This window comes from Sinocyclocheilus rhinocerous, unplaced genomic scaffold (assembly GCF_001515625.1).
Source record: "Sinocyclocheilus rhinocerous isolate Xijiao unplaced genomic scaffold, SAMN03320098_v1.1 scaffold861, whole genome shotgun sequence".
NCBI classification, from domain to species: Eukaryota; Metazoa; Chordata; class Actinopteri; order Cypriniformes; family Cyprinidae; genus Sinocyclocheilus; species Sinocyclocheilus rhinocerous.
Window position 1 is genome coordinate 1033291 of NW_015640043.1, and position 24402 is coordinate 1057692.

Genomic DNA, 24402 nt, shown 5'->3' on the forward strand with positions numbered 1-24402 from the left:
TTAAAAACAAACATTTTTGTCAAAAAAAGATTTTCTGTCTGGACAACTGAAAATCAGTTCGAAATTATGTCTATTAATCCATGCATTCGTGTCAATGAATGCTACATTTTCTGCTATTTATAATATAGCCTACATTTGACATTATTTTTGTATCTACCGGTGTTTGAGTGAGAGGCTAAGACAAAAACACATTTTGTTAGAAAAAGCAAGAAGAAGGCCTATGCGATTGCACCCAAACGTAGGACAACGTCTACCCAGTCAGCAAATTTCCTTTGGCGCGGATCTGGCCCATATCAACAGCTAAAGTGTGGCCCAGATTAGTTTGTGTTCGCCGGTCCAAAACTGGTCCACATATTTTTAGCCAGAACTGAACCTAAACAGTGCCATAACCCAACCCAGAGTGAGCCAAATAATAAAAACAGATGTGGCTGATATATGGACCTTATGGCACTGTTTTGGTTCAGTTCTGGCTAAAAAGATGTGGACTAGTTTTGGGCCGGCAAACACGAACTAATCTGGGCCACACTTTAGCTGTTGATATGATCCAGATCTGCGACTGTGTCGCTCTCAGCGCTTCCGCTTGCAGCGGTCTGTCACGCCACATCAGAGCGTCAAAACGGCATTTATGGATTTAATTTCCTGATAAAATAATTTTAAGGACGAGACTTTGTTTCTTATCGAAAAGATCAAAACACAAACCTTACGATTACAGAATGTAATGTATAGTAATAATGTATAGTGAAGATTTATTCACGGCTATGAATTGAAACGGATTAAGTTCCGCACGTGCAGTGGTTAAAATGACACTGTATTTGTTCGGTACAATTTTCGGTACGAATAAGTGTACCATTACACCCCTAGAAAACATTTAAAACACCAAAACTGCACTTACCTGAATAAGAATGTGTCTGGGCAAAGGCTGTTGTTGTAAATAGGGAGCTTTTTCATCATCTTCTTCTTTTTTAACGGCGATTGAAAGAGGAAGCAGAGCGGGAAATAACGGATATATTTTCAAAATTTCAGTAATCTACCAATAGGAATAAGGGAAGACACAAAAGCAACCAAAAGCATTGTTGAATGGGCTGAGATGTAGTGATGGGAAGTTCGGTTCTTTTCCGCGAACCGGTTCTTTCGGACAGTTCGATTCAATAAACCGGTTGAAAAAAACGGTTCACCGGTTCTTTTACGCTCGACGTAATGACGTCATTGGCGATGACGTAATGGCGTCAAGTCTATCGCGGGCTTAACACATTCAAATATAAAGTCGGTAATCATAACATCAGTCAATTAAAACATTATAATCTGATACGTTTCTTACAATTTGGATTTTTGTATTTAAAGCATCAACACATATACAGGCAGTGATCTGAACTATCGAACCGAACAGTAATGACTGTCACAGCACAGCAGCACCGCCCGCCTCTGGGTACCTCTGAACAAAATTATGAAACATAATGAGATTTATAAATAAACCTGTTCATTTTTGCCCTAGTGCTCGCTCATGCATCAGTGTAGTTAAATATGGAAGACAATGTCTAACCAGTAGGTGGCACTGTCATTACAATTATCACACTTCTGGTGTACTGATGTTTGGGTATGATCGTGACTTATGCCGAGTTCACACTGCACGATTTTCAAACTCGTCGGATCGCCGTTGTTTTCACACTGCGTGACTATCTGGGGTAGCATTCAGTTGCTGCTGTGTTCACATTGCACGATGGATCGGCGACAGGGGGTTGTCATGAATATATCATTTTAGTAATAACTGTCACATTCGCTGAGAGCTCAAATAGGCTATATTATATTTGTACAAGGCAATTTGACATTTGTTTATCTCGGTGGGTTAACATTGTACATCACACAGGTTAACATCATTTCACAGTTAGCAAGATTTGACTGTGTTTGAATGGAAATATAGGTATATCTGTATCTTTTAGGTAATTATAGCCGGTGTTTGACCTAGATCACATCTCAGGTCACATGTAAATGATTGGTGGAAATATGTACACGTTCTTATGTAAACAATAACTCATAGTTTTAGGATTATAATGGCCTGGGGCAAAAAAAAAAAAAGATATCATGTTATTTTCCACAGAATCCACCCTACAGTTTAAGCTTATGGCAACATTCCAGCAACTGCAATTCATCTTTTGTTTATAAGCAGTAACAGATATCAGTAACACCAGTACCTGTAAAAACTGATCCGAGGCCAGTTAATAGTTGCTCTGCAATGATTGTTTAAAACAGCACATTGGAAACAGATCTGCGATAAGATCGGGAGCTATCATCAGAATGACTGATTTCTCCCATAATTCAACAGAAATCGGATAAGTTGAAGGTCAAAACGCAGCTCAAAGTTTGTGGGAAAGTAACAGATTCGGCAGTTATTAGATGAAGAAAGACTTCTGTGGAAATGTATGCATGCGTACCAAAGGTGTTCTTAAAACTAGCCTCAAATATCATTGTCAAAATGTCTGAATGAATATAAAAGAACTCTTATGAAAACAAAAATGAAATGAAACACTTACAATGCAGAAATGCTCCACCCCAAAGCTCTTATCATATAAATGGGATAGTAAACTACTCTTTCAGTGATAACATGCCAGAAACATTTCTAAAGGCTCTGAATTACAGGCTATTCTTCAGGCAAGAACCCAATCAGTATATTCAATGAAAGAAAAGACACCAACCCAATAATGTGAGTCATTATTGATGTTAGTGACATTATGACATTGGCTGGGCATAATAGTACATTACCAGGACAAATTGGAAGGGATAACGAAGGATTTCTGAATATGTAGGGCAATGGTCTTAAATGGAACACTATTGGCACACTTGGCAAAGTTCAGCTCATTATTATGAGTGAAATGAGTGAAAATCCATTGTAACACGTTACAAAAACATTCATCACATAAATAGCGAGGCAAGAATAAAGAAACACTTGTTCAGTTTCTAGAATACACCTTTCTCTGTTCAGATTGATTAGGCAGGTGAGATAAAAACGGGTTCACTTCTTCCACCTGATACCTTTCACATTACCACTGGCCTACTTCTCTAATGGCAGGTTAGTTCAGGTCAAGTTTTACCTGCAGCTGAATCCAGCCTAACTGAACCCAAATAACACTGCGCTTGTGAAACGTGTGGACAAAATTCTTTTGCCAACAGACTGATTGTGACACAAAAGATCTGATTACAGTCAGACAATGAATGACAACCTAGTCAATTAACCCTATGTACAACACCAGTCAACCGTTTGGACAGATTTAACTGAATGTGTCACAGGATCTTAAAAATCTCTTGATATAAAAGATACTATTTAAAAAAAATGAAATGTTTGAAACTGTGCAGACAAACATACATTCTTTACCAAAAAAATTTATGCATATTATTATTATTATTAATCATATACTTAAAATATATTAATAAAGTATTTAATATTTAATATATTATTATATGAACATAAGGATATTAATATATTAAGTAACTACTATATTCTATAATTATTATTATTCTGTAACTATTGAAAGCATTATTCAAACATTAACAATTTATGAATCAAATATTTAATATTTGGTATATTTAATATTATTATTAACACAATTATTAATATAATTATGAATATCTAGTCAGCACACAAGAACTCTGTCAATACTCTTTAAAAAGCATCCCAGGATGCACCTCGTGAAGATTTTATGAAATTCTTATTAAATTACAATTTCCTGACCTTATTAGTGGATCATAAATAACCAAACAAGAACATCAATAAATATATTAATCATTTATTACTTCTACTGTTTGTACAAAAGGGGCATTTTTTATTCTTAGTAAACTTTTTTCATTTCACATTAATTGAACAACACAAGTACAGTGTCATATCAAGAGTATAAAATAAATGGATAAAATTGATTTTTTTCCTTGAGGCACATTTTATGAATATTTTCCACTTCTGGTATAAATCTGGCAGATTTATACTGGTAAACAATACTGTGTAGTCCCCTAACACCAATCATGTGACTGATGCACAGGAAGTGATGTATTTGTACATTAACATGCATTGAACATAGTCCTGTTTATACACGTAAACAAATATATTTAAACACATGTATGTAATGTATAAATATGCACTGCAAAATGGTTTAAAATCAATTCAGGTTTAATACTCTAGCAGAAAGAACACTACTGAATTTCTAACAAAGTTTTAATGAAATTTGTATGAGAACGTTTGAGCCCTCTCATTTATAAGCCCATTGTACAGAATACATTCATTTGGAATACAACCTCTTCTGATGGTGGTATATGTGAAGCATACCAACAATCACATTCAGGCTCAAGGCACTGTATTACAAACAATTTGCATATGAGCACCTGTGATTTTCTTTAAAGGGGTCATATGATGCGATTTCAATTTTTCCTTTCTCTTTGGAGTGTTACAAGCTCTTGGTGCATAAAGAAGATCTGTAAAGTTGCAAAGACTAAAGTCTCAAATCCAAAGAGATATTCTTTATAAAAGTTAAGAGTCAACCACGCCTACCTAAAACGGCTCGTTCTAACACACCCCACATGTCTACGTCACGATGTGAGAAGATTTGCATAACGCCGCCCAAACGTTCACGCAAAGAAAGAAGGCGTAACTTAAAAATATTTGGCTGCACAACTGTTGATAATTCTAATAATAAATCAGCATATTAGAATGATTTACACCAAATACACAATGTTCTTTTTAGCAACATCATATGACCCCTTTAAACTTTTGACCAATAGGTGGCACCGTCCTGAAACGTCTCAAGTACCACAATGTCCCAATGACAGTTTCATTTCACAATTCAACAGCATTGCCAAAAAAACAAAACAAAAAAAAAACATCTGCCCCTATTTCAAAAAACACATTTTTGAAATCAAAATGAATGTCATCTGATACATTATTAATATCTTAAGAGCTTTACAAGTCATTGTCGACCCAGGCTTGATAAGTGACCAAATTTTAATACACTTAAGTGCAAACACATTGAGTATTACACTGTTTTAAACTGGATTTCAAATCCAGCCCATTTTACACTGACTTGCTTTGCCAAATGCAAACTTAAAAAGGTGAAGTAACACTAGCGAAATTTCAGCAAAATCTATTTCAAACCAAGCAGTTTTCTTTTGGGTTTCTGTTGGGTCATAGCGATGAATTCCCATGACCAACTTAAACCCGATGCAGAATCTGCATGAGGAAATCTCACCTGCATGCAAAATACTTGATCACGTTAGCAAATTTTCACAGGCAAAAAAAGTCCATTGTGAACTGTCATATATAAAGCTTGGCTGATACAAAAGTAATTTTCAAACCAAGCAGCTTTCTTACTTCGCATGAGAAACTAACCTGTTGCGAAATCTGCGTGGGAAAAACTTTCGCCAAACAACAGTAAATGTGATCGCACCTTGAGACAACAATCTGCGCAATAAAACAATACACAAAACTAACAAATATCATACAGAATAAATGAAGTTGGCTATATCAGTCATGCACTTTTGAAAGGCAAATTAAATCTGAAGACATTTCAATAAAGAAAGCAAATGTTGTGGTACATATTAAGACTCAAGGCAAAGTGGCGCGAGTAACGGTAAACACACGTATTTTAACATGCAAACAAACTTTACATTCAAACCTGTAATATATCCAGTAAACTCTTCCTTATCCCATTATGTACATTAATACATTTATACCTGGCTTTAAAACCTGAACAAATGTTTTCTTTCTATATTTGCCACAATTGCACTTTTTGCATCATGTTTACAGATGTGCTGACAAATAATAATTGCATGTTTATGAAGACAAACAAGCCACATTCAGACCTCAACACACTTTCTAAAAGCAACTCAACTTGTGTGCATTTGGAAACGGCAAACCCGCTGCTGTTTCTCCTCAAAACCAGCATGCGGCTGGGATGTTTGTATTGTGGTAGGTCGGAGCAGCAGCAGGGAGTTTCAGGAAGTGCTACTTCTTTTCCTGGTTTGGGGTCTCCTCATGATCACCTCCTCCTCTTTATCGCTCTCACACTCTCTTTCGAACATGGCCACTGTTCGACCTACGTAGTCCATTTTGGGTTTGTCCTGTAAACGAAGATTTGAACGATCCCAACATGCCAGAATATGTGATCTTGGGTAAGACATCAGAAGCACTCGCATGGTTTAACTGCTCATGTTATTTCATGATTAGCCTTGAGACTGCTGGACGTACTAGAGTCAGACAGTTATCTTTCTTGCAAATGATTAATGGAGTATAATTGAGCAGGATTCATGAAATACCTGTGGTTTGGGGTGACCTTTCTTCATCATGCGAGTCAAGTGGTTGCAGAGGGCCACGATTCTGAAAGAAAGCTATTGGAGAGCAGGGAGAAAATTTAAATTCTGAACTTTTAGACTAAATGCAAAAAAGTTCAAAAGTTTGGGGACAGTAAGATTTTTTAATGTAATTTTTTGGAAGAAATGAACTTTTTTTTATTCAGCAAGGATGCATTGACAGTAAGGACATTTATAATGTTACAAAAAATGTTGTTCTTTTGAACTTTAACCAAAGAATCCTGAAAAATGGCACCGTTTCTATAAAAATATTAAGCAGCACAACGGTTTTTATCATTGATAATAATAGGAACTATTATTGAGCACCATTTTAGCATATTAGAATGATTTCTGAAGGATCATGCCACACTGAAAACTGGAGTAATGATGCTGAAAATTCAGCGTTGCATCACAGGAATAAAAAATATACGTAAAATATACTGGAATAGAAAATTTTTATTTTGAATTGTAATAATATTTCACAATGTTACTGTTTCTACAGTATTTGTGATGAAGTAAATACAGCCTTGGTGAGCATTAGAGCATAATGCTGAACCCTACAATGTTGTAAAATGTCTAAAAAAGCCTTAGCTATAAAATATCATTGCATCAGGCCACAGAGTCAGTATTCTTGTTCTTTGTGTCCAAAAATAACACTGAATGAGAAAAATAAAAAAGACCACTGCCCCACTCTCTACGTCCCAACAGGGTTGAACAGAAAGTGCAGGGAAACTTATTAAAATTATGTGTAAAAATGTATTGGGGACATACATAGCACCATTTCCATAACCATTTAGCACTTTGATGGCAAAGCAATGAGTCCTACCTGCCATCTCCTCCGGGCATATTGTCTCCTGAAGTTCTCAATGTTCACCACAGATTGTCGTCGCACCAGGGCTTGTCTGGGGTTTACAGGCTAAAGGAAAAACAATCACATTGTCATAACTGTTCAATATAAGTAATATAAGTGACGCCTTAGCACATAATTTCACAAGTTCCATGAAACACACCCCTAAGTGACTGAGTACACTTCATCTCTCTCTTTCCCACAATGCACCAAAGCCAGCTGCAAGACTAATAATCAGTGTGAGGTATGTACTGTAATCATCAGTCCAGTGCTTTATTCAGTAGGGAAAGAAATAACATCACTGTTTACGTCAATGCTGGCATGACATGCTGGAGAAAACGTCCAAGTGCTGAAGTTCACAAATCAATACACCTGTCACAAATGACTTTCTAATATAAATTAAAGTATAAAGTAATAGGAATATACACTAAATTACATATGCAAGAAAGAAAAAACAGGCAATGGGCATGTAGTGCTTTAGGTACATTCACAAATAAATTGGAGAACTTTTAAAATATAGAAAAACAAAAAGAAAGAAAGAAAGGCCAAAATCATATTTATGGCATCTGTAAACAAAAGGAAAACAACCCATGCATACAGATGGAATGAAATCATGAAGGCTGACATCATTTCAACTTTTTACTATTACTGTTAAAAGAAAGAATGTTTTATAGATGTTTGGTCAGTATTTGACCTTAAATTAAAGAAATCTTAAATAATACTGACAAGAACAACCACACTGATGAAAATGTGAATTCAAAAGTATGTTGTTGACTGCTGTAAAGCACCAGCATGTGCATGACAATTCAAGTATATACAAAACAAGTTACAAATAAACAACACAATTTTAAACTCTGACTTTTGCATGAAAACTCTTGATTTTGAGGTACTACAGTAAATTTAAATCCAAACATGTCTCAAAAGTGTCTCAAACTAATGTTTTGTTGAGATAATGATCTTTTAATATTAATTTAAGTCTTGGGATATAAACCTTATTAGCTTGGCTCATGAATATATTAATAAGGTAGCAATGTTTGTTACATTATTTTGACTTGCTGGTTGCACATTCATCCATTTCACTGTTTAATTTTCTGCTTTGTCTTAAAGCACACGTTTTTCTTTATTTATTTCTTGGGCTTGGGCAAGCTCACGAACTTCTTAAAGTGGACAAGACATGTTATCTACAGACATAATGGTTGCTACACCCTGGGGCAGAGACCTTTTAAACCTTTTATGAATATTAATTCAGTTGTAAAGGTCTTTAGAATGTAAAGGGATAGTTCACCCCAAAATTAAAATTCAGTCATCTTTTACTCCACGTCATGTCATTTTATACCTGCATGGCTTTCTTTCTTCTGTAGAACACAAAAGAAGATATTTTGAAGAATCTTTGTAACCAAACAGTTTTGGTAACCGGTAACCAATGTAAAAGAAAAAAAAACTGAGGGTGACATGAGGTTGAGTAAATGATAACAAATGAGAACAAAATATTCATTTTTCCTTTTATTATATTACTAATGCTTTTAAAATATTGCCCAAAATGTGGGGGAACAAACATTTTCAACATTTATTTTACAGTGGTTGCTACTCCATCAGCTACGCCTCTGACTACACATCCTGCAATGCTCCTAAACCCAATGTATTACAACTGCTGTCTAATCTCCACTAGCTAGACGCTGCTTGAGGACATAGTTCGCCACCACAGGCCCTGCTCAGCAGCTCCTTCAGGGCCTCGTTCACCTCGTTGTTCAGAGCTGAGATGGATCCCAACCCCAGGTTCCTAGCCTCTCCGTTTAGTGACCCCATAACCTCCTGCAATCATCTGAGTTCTGCGTACAGCTCCTGTCTGAGGGAGCTCAGGTGGGCTTCTCTAGTCAGGTAGCGACTGTCGATGCTGGCTAAGCTGGCGTCGGTTGTCCTCAAGTCTTCCTGGAGGCCTTTCCTCAACACCTCTGCTTTGCGAAACTCATAGCGCACCTGCGAGAGCTCCTGCCGAATACTTTCGCTTTCCTCTTTATACCAAGCTTCCTTCTCACAGTAGATGGAAAGAAGAGCCTCAACGTCGTCCTGAAGGGATTCACGCTTCTGAGCCACATTTTCGAGACCCATTTCCACCAACGAGATGTCCTCCAAGACACTGGCGAAACGCTCAAAGTTGACATAGGTGTTGTTGGGTGGCATGCTGGAGTGGGATTGAATGGTGTACTCTTTCAGGCGTTTGGTCTTCAGTTGCTGAGATTCCACTTTCATTTGCGCCTCTACGGTGGCGCTGTTGTCCTCCAGCCGTTCATGGGTCTTCGCATAGAGAAATTAGGGGGAAGAATGAGTGAGAAGCTAGTTCGATTTTTCACCAGGAAGACAAAGCACTCAACTCACACACACAGGTAAGCAGCAGATCCAGGCAGGAGGAAGTGGAGTTAATGCTGGTCTCGGGATGTTAGGATGAGGAGAACAGCATGATACACAATGGAATCAGTCGTCGATTAGAAGAATTCATCAACATGCGATTGCTTCCATGATAAAGACTTGCATGCATGCGTGCATCTAGTAGTTGGCCAACAAGGTAATACCAGGATTTGGTATTTGGATTTGGGATAGTTCACCCTTAAATTATATTTTGGTATCATTTACTCACCCTCTTTTTAGGGATGTTTCAACTGTTTTTTTCCCCATGAAATGAAAGTTATCAGGGTCCAAGACAACATTGGACCCCACTGAGACACATCTTAAAATATATTTGTCTGTGTTCCACAGAAGAAATAAAGAAAGTCTTACAGGTTTGAAACATATGAGGGTGAGTAAATGATAACAATTTTCACTTTTGGGAAAACTTTGCATTTAATTGCACAATTCATGTAGAGTAGAGAGAGGCATATGAGACATTGCATGTTTACAGCAAGTTTTCCTGCCATATGTGTCTTAATGATGTGTGTAAAACCCGAGGTCATTCTGTACACAACAGCAGAGTAAAGTTCAACACTTGTGCATGTTATAATGGCAGTATGAAGCATTCATTTCACAAAAGCCACATAAAAGTAGATAAACTGTGCTTCCAACTGTGCATGTTTCTGACTTAATCCAAGTGGTTACCTTAATCCAGGGGTGGTTAAGTGCGTCTTGTATTTTAAGCCTCTTTCTGCAAAGAAAACAAACACAAAGCAAACTGAAGGTAAATGCAAAAAAAACAACAGAAAAAAGTAAAGGAAACAGAGAAACTAAGAGAAATGTGAGGTAGAAAATTTATTTGGACATATAGCAAGTCCACTCATGCCTTAATCTGTGAGACAACATCGTAGAGCATGACAGATATAGAACTGGCCTGAGACATCATTTAACATATTAAACTTGACAGTAATGAAAATTGCATGCTCATATTTGCCTAATAGTGTAAATTAAAAAGACTTTTTTAAAGGCCACTGGTTTCAGAATCCTATTTGGCTTATTAAAGTGCACACGTTAACACATTTCAGTTTTTGTTTGTTTTTTTGATGTGTGTGCTTATAAGAAAACTACTTAAAAATTGGATTTCCTGCAGTAAAAGAATCCCCCAAAAGGCCCTGAAGTTATGCTGAAGCCTTCACTGCTGAACCCTGATTTGACCTCTCACCTCGTATCTTTCACCAGCAGCTGTCTGATGAAGCATTTGGCCAGTTCACTGGTGCTGCCAAAGAACTCCTCATCAAATTCGAAGTTCACTGCTGAGATGTTTGCAAGAGTTTCCTGCTTGGAGTCACCCAGGAACGGCGATGCCCCGCTTAATCTGAAACAGAAAGACAAATACTTGACCTATGTAGAAGCACACTGAAATTCCTGTTAATTAATTCCTGAAACTGATCCGACAGTGGAATCAAAACATGTGCTCCCATAGTTCATACATTAGACCGCTGTTAAATGCCATAATTATGTTCATAATGGCGATGGGTGTAACAGTATGGGTGCCGCTGTCTGACGGCCCAAGGCTCAACCTGTCTTTCATTATTCACTTTAATGGTTTATTGCTATATTTATTTACCTTTAAAATTCTTAAAGAATATATGAGCATGTGAACTGTTAATTCCATATTTATTTAATTTCTGTCATTCATCTTTATTAATTTATCTGCCCATTTATTTAGTTAGTTTTTATTTAATTATACATATTTATTTATTTAATAATTCTTATTTATTTGTTTAATAATACTTAGATTTTTTTTGGAAAGAAATTAATACTTTTTATTCAGCAAAGACATTAAATTTACCAAAATGACAGCAAAGACTTTTACATTGTTACAAACTATTTCTATTTCAAATTAATTATTTGATTACATTTTAAATTACATTTCAAATAATTTACATTTTAAAATATATTATTTAAAAATCTAATGATAAATAATTATAAATTATAAATACAATAATTAGAAATTATTATTTATTAATTATAAAATTACTGTATTTGTGATCAAATGAATGCAACCTTGGTGAGCATAAGAAATATATTTCAAAAACATTTAAAAAATCTAACTGACCCAAACATTTTGAATGGTCCTGCCCCATGGCATTTTAAGCTATTTTTATAAATTATGTATTGTTTATTCTACTATATTAAAAATTTAGGTGATGTATATTTCAAATAAAGAAGTTAAGAGAGAAAATAATTTCAAATATACAAAATTATTGTCAGATTTATTAATCTAAACAAAAACGCTACAAACTGACCATAAACTGAGTATACTGGGTGCGATCAGATATTCATCTCATTAATAAAAAGTAACGTTACACCCACGTGAACATTATTAGGACTAATAAAAACGGCCTGATCATGTTCACATTGGTAATGGGTGTAACATTATGGGTGTTATTGTGTAATATGTAGACGACGCATTATGAGAACCTCTCATTCATTATTCACCAGTTTGCTTCATCAATATATTTGTGTCATGACAACTCTCGGAGGGATTAGCATGGTAATGTACATGACAATGTTAATGTATTTGGTCTTGGCGGAATAGATCTGCTACACTGCTGCTGCAGCAGAGCAAGTACAGAGACTTGCTACGACCAATACATCCACAACATGCTGCTGTGAGCATGTAAGAAATACTGCTGCTGCACATATAACACATATGAATAACCCCCATATAGCATATATGAATCCCCCCGTAGCAGATCTATACTGGTGGAGCTGGGGAAGGTGGAGGGTTTCTGAAGTGCGCTGCAAACTGCTACAGCAAACAAAAGCCAGGTATTTGAATATTGAGCAGTAAGCTCATTGGCTACCGATTCAGGAGAGAACCAATCAGCTGCCATGTGACAATGATGTCGCCAGGTCAGATTGAGCTAAACCTATCGGACTGCACCATCTAGAGCAGGGTTCCTCAATAGGTGGCCCTCGGGCCCGTGAGAGAAAAAAGTTTGGCCCGTGCTAATTTCAAATAATGTGGCATGAAAATTAAAATGCAGCATCAGAAAGCTACATTAACTTACATCGTGTCTACACCGGATGCGAGCGGCGCGGCGTGACACGACAAATCCCCGACAGTAAACTGCTGACTTGTTCTATTTATAATGTACTGACACAACGTTCAAATGATTTGCAATGCTTTGTCGCGTCCAGTGTAGATACGATGTGACAGCAAAAACATGGCGAGTGTGTAGAAAAGAAAAGTGGACAAGGAAAATAGATGATTCAAAGGTGAATGGACTGAACAGTTTTGAGTGAGTGACTGATACCATCTTTGTCATGGAATACACGTGTTGGTTCGCAGTGAGTTCACAGTTTTAACGTACAAGTTTGCTTTAATTTATTTTCAAGATCTGAGGTAAAATATCTATTGTTGCTTTCACTATGGCTATAAAGATAACGCAAAATAATATTCAAACTCACATTAGACACTTTGTTTCATGCCAGAACTCTGTATTTGTTTAGCATGTGACATGAATGTCTATGAATGTCTGGATGTCCTGTCAGAAAAGAAGGAATTCACATTCCTCCATTCGCACTCACAGGATGTATGTGATGACTCCGATGCTCCTGGAGGAAACAGAGGGGCAGAAGAGAGCACATGGTTAAGCCAAAGCCGAGTATTGACGCTTGCTGTATGTAAAGTACAAAGAGTGATGTGCTTAAGAGTTCTCACCACATGTCTGCCTCTAATCCCAGCGGCTCATAGTTGACTATCTCTGGAGCTGAAAATAAACCAGGTTTGAGGCATCAGCAACATTTCATTCAAAACAACAAATGTGGGATGTCCAAAGATGGAAGAGAATTTCAGCAGCATTCGACACATCAGTGCCTTTCCAGTAATATGAAAATGAATCACTTTGCGTTTTACATCATGAACTTTTGAACTTACCAACAAATTCTGGAGTCCCAAAAATGTTTTTGAACTCCACTCCGTCCTTGATCCTATGCGCCAAACCGAAGTCGATAAGTTTGATCCGCGGCAGGTGGACATTGTTATCCAGCAGCATGATATTTTCAGGCTGAAAACCAAATAAATTGCCAATTAAAACCATGAGCAGTCACCCAAACTATGTAAAAAAATAAGCAATTAAAATTTAATAAATTTACAGCCCATTTCCATTGACATTATGGGCGTCACTGTATGACGCCATTGAACCGGTCATTCGTTATTCACAATTCTTGTTTATTCCTACATTTGATTACCTTTATCATTCCAAATGATTATGTGAGTATGTGAACTTTTAATTTCATATTTATTTACTTATTTTTCTGATTCATAGTTTTCAATTATTTGCCTGATATTAAATTAAAATGTAATTTAATTTAATTTAATTTAATTTCCCCATGCATGGAATGTTTGATATTTTTATAATTGGATATTGTTTGTTTTATTTTATACATTTACATGATCTATTGTTCTAAAAAACTCAATTCTACATTCAAGTGGGAAAAACTTCAGTTCTATGACTGGAAGGAAAATGTAATTGATTGAAATGTGAAAAAGTGAAACTGAAATGTCTTGAGTTCACAAAACACATTGTAGCCTTGCAAACTGTTTTTGTATTGTTCATGACAATGAAAACAGCAATGGAGATACCATTTACCAATGGTAATGGAGCAATGGAGATGCCAAGCTTTCTATTTTTCAAGTCCATCTCAGTAAATGCTACTTGTCATATGTGTGTCTGGCTAATCAACGTTAACCTCCACCTCAGCAGTTTGCATGCTGATGAAGTGGCTGAAGGTTTCATGTAATTCTGAGGGATGTTGCGTGGGACTCAACACCTGTTATGTTCTCATATTAATGCCTCTACGTACCCAAGAGGTGAAAAGAGGCATCCAGCTGACTTCAAGTGTGAAGGAGGATGCTGTGTTCCCGTAGAAATTGTTCCATGTCTAGGCTGTACAAGTACAGATATTTGCCTCCTAGTCAAGTCAAGTCAAGTCAAGTCAAGTCAGGGGCCTGAAACCTGACTGAAATTCTTCATAGAGATCATTTTTTTGCAGGAAGGAGCGCAATTGTGCAGACACAACTTTTTCTAAAATTTTAGACATAAAAGGAAGATTTGAGATGGGTCTGTAATTTGCCAGTTCACTAGGATCTAGTTGTGGTTTCTTAATAAGAGGCTTAATAACCGCCAGCTTGAATGGTTTCAATGTGAAAAGAAAGGCGAGAAAACACCCTAAATATTTACTGGCTACTTGCAAAATCTCTGAATTTAGCTGATAGCTAAATTAGCTACTTTTTAGAAACAGTCCTTTTGTGAGCATGATATGGTGCATTTTGTCAAAACATCAGTAAACGTTGTTTTGATTAAGAAAGTTCTGCTATGCTAATATCTTTTTGAGTGTGAGACTTTGAGTATTATGCTAAGCTAAGATAAGCTAATCCAGTGAACTAATTAGTGGCTATATTAAATCTTTTTAAATTTTTAAACTTTTTATCTTATTAAATCTTTTAATGAAAAATTCTTTCATGAGCATGGAAGGACATGTTTTGTTTACATATCAGTTAGCATATGTTGTTTTGAACATGAGAGTGTTATGCTAAGCTAAGCTAATATCCAGTGACCTAATTAGCTGGCTACTTAGCTAAAATAACTCTTTTTATTAACAACTCTTTCGTAAGCACAGAATGACATGTTTTGTTCATATGTTGTTTTAAGCAAGAGGGGGAGTTATGCAAGACATTTTTTAGAGCGTTTGCTCATCTGCAATACATTTCCTATCAGATGTCAGATAGACGTTTAGAAGATGTCTTTAAGATGTTTATGATTTAGAATGTATTTAAAACTGAAATCTTAAAGATGTCTATCAGTTGTTCGTACATAGCAGATGCTTTCCAGATGAAGCGATCTTTAACAGGATTTTTATGAATGTTCATTGAAGCAATATAGTTATGAAAGTAATATATTTGAGTGCCTTTGGGAGAAAAGGCCATTTGCTTCTCACATTTAAGGCACTTCACAACCTTGCTCCACCATATCTTACTGACCTTCTCCGCATCTATACTCCTTCTCGCACTCTCAGATCTTCACAATCGATCTCTCGTGGCTATACGTTTAAGCACCATGGGAGCAAGAACTTTTAGTTTAGTTTTATTATTATTACTTAGAAAAACAGGATGGAGATTATCGCAGAGAACAGCGTGGGTGACATGTCTCATCATGTGCCGCTGATAATCTTGTGTTAGAATGTCTGGACCTGGGCCAGCCAGGATGAAAAGCACGTGTGGATGGGGTATGTACGCTCTCAGCCCATGCTGGGACGGTGTTCGACACAGTGATTAGTTAGAGCTGTCATTAGCAGAGGAAGCTGTTTATGAGCTGAAAAGACTGAAAGGAAGGAATTTCCAGACAGTTGACAGAAACGGGGTCATATATGCATTCCCAAGAAACAGTACAATGGCAGGTCTTAGAAAAGTGAATAGCTATTTTGTCAAGCAAAGTTTCAGGTGTTGCCATGCAACAGGCCCGATTGTTCTTCAGAAAAGGCCAGTTCACCTCTGCTTGAGGAAGAGCTACACTGTTGCCATGGCAACCATTATAGCTGTGTCCCGCCTTCACAAACAAATGATTTATAGGAAGCTATACGACTGACTCCAGATCACTTAGACAAGCGTGGACAAAACTTGTTTTGTACCTTCAGGTCAAAATGTGCGATTTTCTTGGAGTGCAGGTACTGAACTCCGTTGAGGATCTGTTTGATGAATTCGGTGGCTTCCTCTTCACTCAGCGACTCCTTCTGAGCCAGGAAGTCGAAGAGCTCGCCTCCTGAAACACTAAAAAATGACATTTCCAATGGTTAGAAGTGGGTTACCTGTCTAACACACAAACCAACAGACATATTCAAAGATGCATCCTCAAATAAGTCTTGCACTCGTAAGAAGCTGACTTAAATCGGTTATAATAATTTGAGGTCATAATAAAGCATTAGATTTCTTAAATTTTTTTTTTGATAAATAAACAAATACTTATCTATTTAATATTTATCTGATTAATAAATATCTGATTTACTTATTTACCTGATTAATTCATTTAGCTGGTTATATATATAGTATATATTGACTTAATTATTAATTTGTCTATATATTAATTAATTTATTTATTCCATCCACCCCTGTGGAATCTTTGCTATTTTTAGAATTGGACATCATTTGTATACTGTAATGTAATTATTTGAATATTTCTAATAATAATTTCTAATAAAGTTCTTTCTCTAAACTTTCTCTAAAATCTTTAGTCTAAACAAAAATGCTCTCCTGACAGGTTGTATCCAGTGCACTCAGTTTATCTCACATATACAGAGATGTTCATCTCAATAAAATGAGACTAGTAAACTTCCTCTGTGACATTTAACCACAGCAGCACTTAAAACGACTTAGTATAGCTCTTTTTATCATTAACATCAAACCACTTTATCGGAGCTCTGCAGAAATCTCTTTCCCATACACTCACAGACATTTCAGTACAGTCACATATCAGCTCAGCTGAACAAGTACACTATGTCTCCTTTTTGTAGCCCGAGTATTTGATCCAGAAAGATCACTTAAAATGCAGAGCAGCTGACAGTCACAGCCAGTCCATTCAGTCACAGTTCTGATTGGATTCAGGCCACAATTAGTCCTAATTGAGCTTCTATGCTCCCATGCACAAATTACAGGCAGGGTAAACCTGAGCCGGGCCTCCCAGCAACTCTAGAGCACTGACATTTACTACAGCTTCCCCTACACATTCAGAGAATGAAAAACACACAGGCCTCCAGACCACCAGATACAAATACACACATTCACACATTCACACAGACACAGTGTGTGGCAGATTGTTCACTTTAAAATGATGCAAGGGAACAGTCAACAACACATACTGCGTACTGGCAAAGATTATATTTTTGAGCAACAATATGCCTAACCCTAACATATTACCACATAATTTGTGCATACCAGTGTTACCATCTTGCTAAATTTATATAACTTATAAATTATATTTGATTTAATTAATTTATATTACTTATACATTGTATATGAATTAATATTATATATTATGTATTGTATAATTATATAACACATTTGATATGTATGTGTGTGTGTATATATATATATATATATATATAGTAGGTAGTACTGGGACATACTACCATGTAATTTGCATATGTAAGTGTTATCATCTAGCATGTATTATCATTTTTTAATTTATAAATTATTTTTTATATAATATTATTATATATTCTTTAATTATATATTTTAATACATTCTGGATGTGCTATTATATAATTTTATATTATAATAATTATTAATACAATTTAAATATATATCAGGTATTGGCACATACTACTAAATAATTGCATATGCTAGTGTGACCATCTGAAAAATGTATTATCATCATTAGGTATATTATAATACCTTTTAAATGTATTATTGTTATTCTTATTTAAAACATACACCATAATTACCAATAATATAATCATTTATAACCATTATATTTAAATCCATTATAACTTCAATTTAAGGTTTATGCATTTAAAAATGGTTAGTGTAGATTTAACTCCTCCTTTTCCATAGCACAAGAGGTCAAGGTAAATATTAGCCATAAAAGTATGCACTGATGAAAATCCAGTGGAAGTAATATGCCATCTTGGCACCTTTGGCATAATATTTACAATGTACAATGATTTGGGATGCTCAAATCCTAATGCCACATACTAGTTAGGATGGAGAATATGTGAAATGGGATGCAGACTGCACTATGCAGCCAATTTTTTTGCCCACTAATGCACCTGACCCAATGAATCAGATGTTTGTTATGTTTAATGGTAGCTGAAGCAGCTATTATAGATCAGGACTAGATGGCGTTCTTTCGAGAAAGTCTTAAGAGACTGAAGTGGAGAACTACTGGTTCAAACAGCAGTGAGTAATACGAACTCTTGGATGAGGGCGGCAGGCATTAGTCAGCTAAAGAGAAATGTCATTTGAGGGCTGGCACTTGAAATGAAGCAGTGGCTCACATTGATTTAAAGGTACAACCTGGTTTGCTATAGTTTTAATGGATTTCCTACCACATTTCTGAAAATGGCCTTCAAATGCAGCTAATATTTTGACCGACTTTCATTTACATTAAGAAATCTTAAAGGTGCAGTAACAAAAACAGCTTTTTCTAGTTCTGGGTCAGAGATATGGAAGCTTGTTTCTGCCACTGAATAAAACATATCTCGCAATTCTGACTTTTTACTTGCACTTGCGAGTTTATATCTCTCACTTCTGACTTTTTCTCAGAATTGTGTGATATGAACTCGCAATTGTGAGTTATAATGTCAGAACTGTGAGATATAGCCTAAACTGCAATTGTAAGAAAACGTCAGAATTGTGAGCTGACCTTTTTCTTCAGAATTGTACTTTATAACTCGCAATTGCAAATTTATATTTCTTTATCCGCAATGTTGACTATTTCTGCCAATTGTGAATTTCTATTTTGCAATTTTGGCATTATAACTCACAATTGCAAGATTATATCTCACAATTTTGAGAAAAAAGTCAAAATTCCGAGTTTATATCTCACAATTCTATATTTACATATTTCTTAGATATATATTTATTTATATCTAGATACATTTCTCAGAACTGTGAGAAAAAAAAGTCAGAATTGTGAGATAAGTCGCTATTATCTTTGTTTTATTTTTTAATTCCGTGTTGGAAACAGGCTTCAGAGATAAAATGGAAGTGGTCATGTAAACTTAAATTAAATAGTTTTTTTTTACATAAAACCTTGAATTTGGTTTAGGGAAGCAGATAAAAAGGTTCAGGATATGGCCCCTATAGAGTGAGGACAACTGTGCGAGTGGGTAATTGTAGCTCTCCACAAACGGCGTGGGAGGACGTGTTCTCACTCACAGCTCCAGGATGAGCACCACGTCAGTGCGGTTCTCGTAAACGTCATGCAACGTGATGATGTTGGGATGCTGGAGCTCCTGTAGGATATCCACCTCTCTCTCGATCTCCTCTCGTCGAACGCCTCTCCGGCTCGCCCGACTCTGCCGCTTCTTAATGAACTTTGCAGCATATTCCACACCTGTACTCTTCTCCTTACAGCGCTTCACAATAGCAAACTGCCCACTGAGTAAAAAAGAGAGAGAGACAGAGAAAAACTTTCAGTTCTTCTGCCTAGTAAGCCAGATGATGAATGATCGGAGTAATCACATTTAACATTCATCTCCCCAGGATATGGTTAATAATCCAATAGTACAAAAAACTTCCACATCGTATCTGTCAGTTTTGTAGAATTTGTGGGATTAAAACATTTTATAGTTTCCTCAAAAAATGTGGTTGAGAAAATAATCGACTGCACAAGAATAAAACAAAACGAACATTCGTAACAATGTATAAACCATTAATTTATATAAAGTGACACTAGTGGATTTAGTTTCAGTAGAAGGGAGTGCTTTCTTTTTTTTCTCGCTTGAGCTCATTTAGATCTTTATACATGACGTAAATGTTATTGTAACAACAAAATGCATAAATTGTGAAGGGAGGCAGTGATTAAAATTGTATATGTAAATTTCATTTAGCAAATTATATATTTTTGCCTTTGATTCAAAATAATGACTACAATAAATATGAAAATTGTTTAAAAAAGCATACATCTGATTTTGATGTGACTTGGTTTTAATAAATAGCACATTAATATAAACATACAAAAATATTATAATATTGGTTTATTGTTAATAGTCCCAAGACTATGTCAAAATGGCCTTTTATAAACTGATCAAAAGTAAAGGCATTAATAATGTTAATGACATTTTTTTTCTCAAAGTTTTAGTAACAAAACATAAATAATTAAATTAAAAAGTAACAAAAAACATGTATACATTTTTATTTATTTATTTTTATTTATTTATTTAGTTGACAGGGACATTGTACATTAATAAAACATTCCTGTAAATGTACCAGAATTAGCCAAGGCTATTTTACATCCGTAGTCCCTGGACAAGATGTTACAAGTCACCCTAAAATAAAATGTAATTAAAAATACATACTAAAAAATGTTATAATTACATAGTTCAAATCATACAGTATTCTATTAAAAAACAATGGGATCAAATAAAGACAATGCAAACAAGATACAATCAATAATAGGATAGCTAGTAGAAAGGATAAATTAAAGTAGGGATGTACAGATACCGATTCATGATTCCAGATTCCAGTCCAAGATGAAAGTTTAAAAGGTTTTAAAGGGGGTCATACAATAGAAAAAAATACAACTGCTGTTTTAAAATAAAAAGTGTTCAATTTATCAAGTTCTGTAGACGTACTCCAACCAATCATAGACATAATCTATCCTTCATTCATTCATTCTAACATTAGGCAATAAATCACCATGATCTTGGCCTAACAACCATATGATCACTTATATAAGACTTGTTGATGCATTTTCAGTGAACTAGGCCTAAACCTTTAAATGCTAAATCTAAAAGCTTCTAAAACAATATGTAATTTAAAAACCTCTGAAAGCGAAAGCACATGCACTACTGTTTAAAAGTTTGAGTTGGTAAGATTTTTTTAATGCTTTTGAAAGTCTCTTATGCTCATCGAGGCTGCATTTATTTGATTTGATTTAATAAAAAAATACAGTAAAAACAGGAATATTGTGAAATATTATTACAATTTATAATAACTGTTTTCCTATTTTAATATATTTTATATATGTAATTTATTCCTGTGATGCAAAGCAGAATTTTCAGCATCATTACTCTACCTGTGAGATAGTTGAAATGTGTATCGTATCCACCATGATAGAATCGTCCTGCTCCATTTTGGTGTGAAAAGGACCGGGACACGGATGAATATCTCCGGATAATAGCAGACAGAATATAATAATTAACGCATCACTATGTCGAAGCCGAGCTGGCGGCTTGGAGTGTCTCTTTGCCCGGTAGTATAAGGATGGAAAAATAAAAGTCACTGCTAAAACGTGCCTCCCATATCCAAGGTTTCCCACAGCTTGTTTCGTTTGTTGAGTTGATATATTGATGTTGTTCGAAAGTAATTTCCCATAAAGATGTTGATGATTAAATCTGACACGATTTAAAAATGTAATGGTGCTAACTGGTTTTAGGAAAGTTAAAACTAATCCGTATATTAAGAGAGCTATAGCTACACCTGCCGCCATGTTTAATTCGCATGTTGATGTTAAAATGTTTAGATTTTATTTATACATTTTTATTTTATAAATTATGGTAGTTGAATAATAATAATAATGAATAATGTCGAAATAATGACTACAATAAATGCATAAACCTGATGAGACTTTGCTGTGACTTGATTTTAAGTACAATATATGAACAACAAATCAAGTTGAGTCAACTTAAACATACAAGTTTTAGGAGACCCATTACTCAGTTCAATTGAGGGAACGAGTTTACTCAGTCTGTTGAGTTGAGTCAACTTATTAGGGTTTTCAGTGTACACTGGACTAAAAAAACCAAGAGGGGACTTATTCATCGCAAAAGTTGACCACATGCCACTGAGACATAGTTTAAAAGCATTAGACGCCTAATTTCCTTAAAGGGTTAGTTCACCCAAAAATGAAAATTCTGTCATTAATTACTCACCCTCGTGTTGTTCGAAACCCGTAAGACCTTCGCTCATCTTCGGAACACAATTTAAGATATTTTTGATGAAATCTGAGGGCTCTCTGACCCTCCCATAGACAGCAAGGTAACTACCACTTATTTATTTTATTTTTATTGATAGAAAGTTTAAAAGAACTGTATTTTAAATAGAAATCTTTTGTAACATTTCTGAATATTATAAATATCTTTACTGTCACTTTTGGTAAATTTATTGCATCCTTACTGAATAATATTGCACAAAGAAAACAAAAATAACGACTTTATTCCATATTTTCGTCTCTACTGCGTCACTTGTGGAATTTTCATTTTTGGGTGAACTAACCCTTTAAATGTAAACAGAAATGCTTGAAATGCTTCGACACCAACTGGCAGTAACATTAGAAATAAGAGAAAATAATAAAGTATAGTCTCTATACACTCTATATAACATAAATCAACACGTTGCAGTTTAATTACAGAGACTCTTTTGCAATATTACATACATATAGCATCCCAAGTACATTAACATATGAACGCACACATTCACATATCAATGCATATTCAGTATTTAGTAATTTGGCTTTTATCCCGTGAAACCCATTGGGTTTGCGCTGTTGTACTGAACAATTAATTATGTGTTGGATCTTTAATGCTGCAATATGTCTACAAGAATGGTTTGTACTCGAGCGGAAATCCTGACGCAGGGAAGCGTGTGCCAACTGGGGTCACAGTGTGGGAGGAAAACGCTCTCAGAGAGGAGAGAGACAGAGAAGAGGAATGCCACCCACCCACCGCTTCTGTGTCAAAGACGCTTTTGCTTCCTCACACACACTTTGAACATTTCAAACAATATCTCCCGACACATGAAATATGTCTGCTGCTCATGTTATCTGTTGGTTTGTGTAAACAGCGTGTAGAAAGGATAAATTAAAGTAGGGATGCACAGATACCGATTCATGATTCCAGATTCCAGTCCAAGATGAAAGTTTAAAAGACACACGCTTTGAACATTTCAAACAATATCTCCCGACACATGAAATATGTCTGCTGCTCATGTTATCTGTTGGTTTGTGTAAACAGCGTGTAGAAAGGATAAATTAAAGTAGGGATGCACAGATACCGATTCATGATTCCAGATTCCAGTCCAAGATGAAAGTTTAAAAGGTTTTAAAGGGGGTCATACAATAGAAAAAAATACAACTGCTGTTTTAAAATAAAAAGTGTTCAATTTATCAAGTTCTGTAGACGTACTCCAACCAATCATAGACATAATCTATCCTTCATTCATTCATTCTAACATTAGGCAATAAATCACCATGATCTTGGCCTAACAACCATATGATCACTTATATAAGACTTGTTGATGCATTTTCAGTGAACTAGGCCTAAACCTTTAAATGCTAAATCTAACAGCTTCTAAAACAATATGTAATTTAAAAACCTCTGAAAGCGAAAGCACATGCACTACTGTTTAAAAGTTTGAGTTGGTAAGATTTTTTTAATGCTTTTGAAAGTCTCTTATGCTCATCGAGGCTGCATTTATTTGATTTGATTTAATAAAAAAATACAGTAAAAACAGGAATATTGTGAAATATTATTACAATTTATAATAACTGTTTTTCTATTTTAATATATTTTATATATGTAATTTATTCCTGTGATGCAAAGCAGAATTTTCAGCATCATTACTCCAGTCTTCAGTGTCACATGATCCATCAGAAATAATTTTAATATGCTGATTTGCTGCTCAAGAAACATTTCTTTTTATTATCAATGTAAAAAAAAAATATTTGTGTGGAAACAGTGATACATTGTTTCATTTATTTATTTATTTTATTTTTATTGATAGAAAGTTTAAAAGAACTGTATTTTACATAGAAATCTTTTGTAACATTTCTGAATATTATAAATATCTTTACTGTCACTTTTGGTAAATTTATTGCATCCTTACTGAATAATATGGAAGCGTATTTCCACCACAAAATAAAAAAATATGATTGTGACTTTTTCTGGGAGGGGAGCGACGGGCTACCTTGCCAGGAGGAGGCAGTCTTAGGACACAACTGCGTCGCTACAGACCGCTCCACCGGGGGGATCGCCGTATACCCCCTAGCTGCACCCCTGTCGAGGGTAGTGAGGGAGGAGGAACCAGCAGGTCGGTTTCCGGCAGTAAAAGGTGCCGTCCA

At 35.4% G+C, this 24402-nt stretch overlaps 1 protein-coding gene across 2 annotated transcripts in view; it reads right to left on the bottom strand.

The window, feature by feature from the left end:
- Positions 1-4703: 4703 nt before the first annotated feature.
- LOC107752317 (death-associated protein kinase 2-like) overlaps positions 4704-24402 on the bottom strand; it is a 38374-nt gene continuing 18675 nt past the window's right edge. Inside the window, exons 3-12 of one of the 2 annotated variants that reach the window (XM_016568265.1) lie at positions 19500-19721; positions 16256-16394; positions 13503-13632; positions 13287-13335; positions 13154-13180; positions 10779-10931; positions 10262-10307; positions 7151-7240; positions 6292-6363; positions 4704-6096 (exon numbers count right to left, since the gene is read on the bottom strand). In XM_016568265.1, coding sequence (XP_016423751.1) covers positions 5971-6096; positions 6292-6363; positions 7151-7240; positions 10262-10307; positions 10779-10931; positions 13154-13180; positions 13287-13335; positions 13503-13632; positions 16256-16394; positions 19500-19721 — 1054 coding nt within the window. In that variant the 3' untranslated portion in view covers positions 4704-5970. Of the gene's footprint in view, positions 6097-6291; positions 6364-7150; positions 7241-8709; positions 9467-10261; positions 10308-10778; positions 10932-13153; positions 13181-13286; positions 13336-13502; positions 13633-16255; positions 16395-19499; positions 19722-24402 lie in introns of those variants that run through there. The other variant, XM_016568264.1, reaches the window with a different exon arrangement.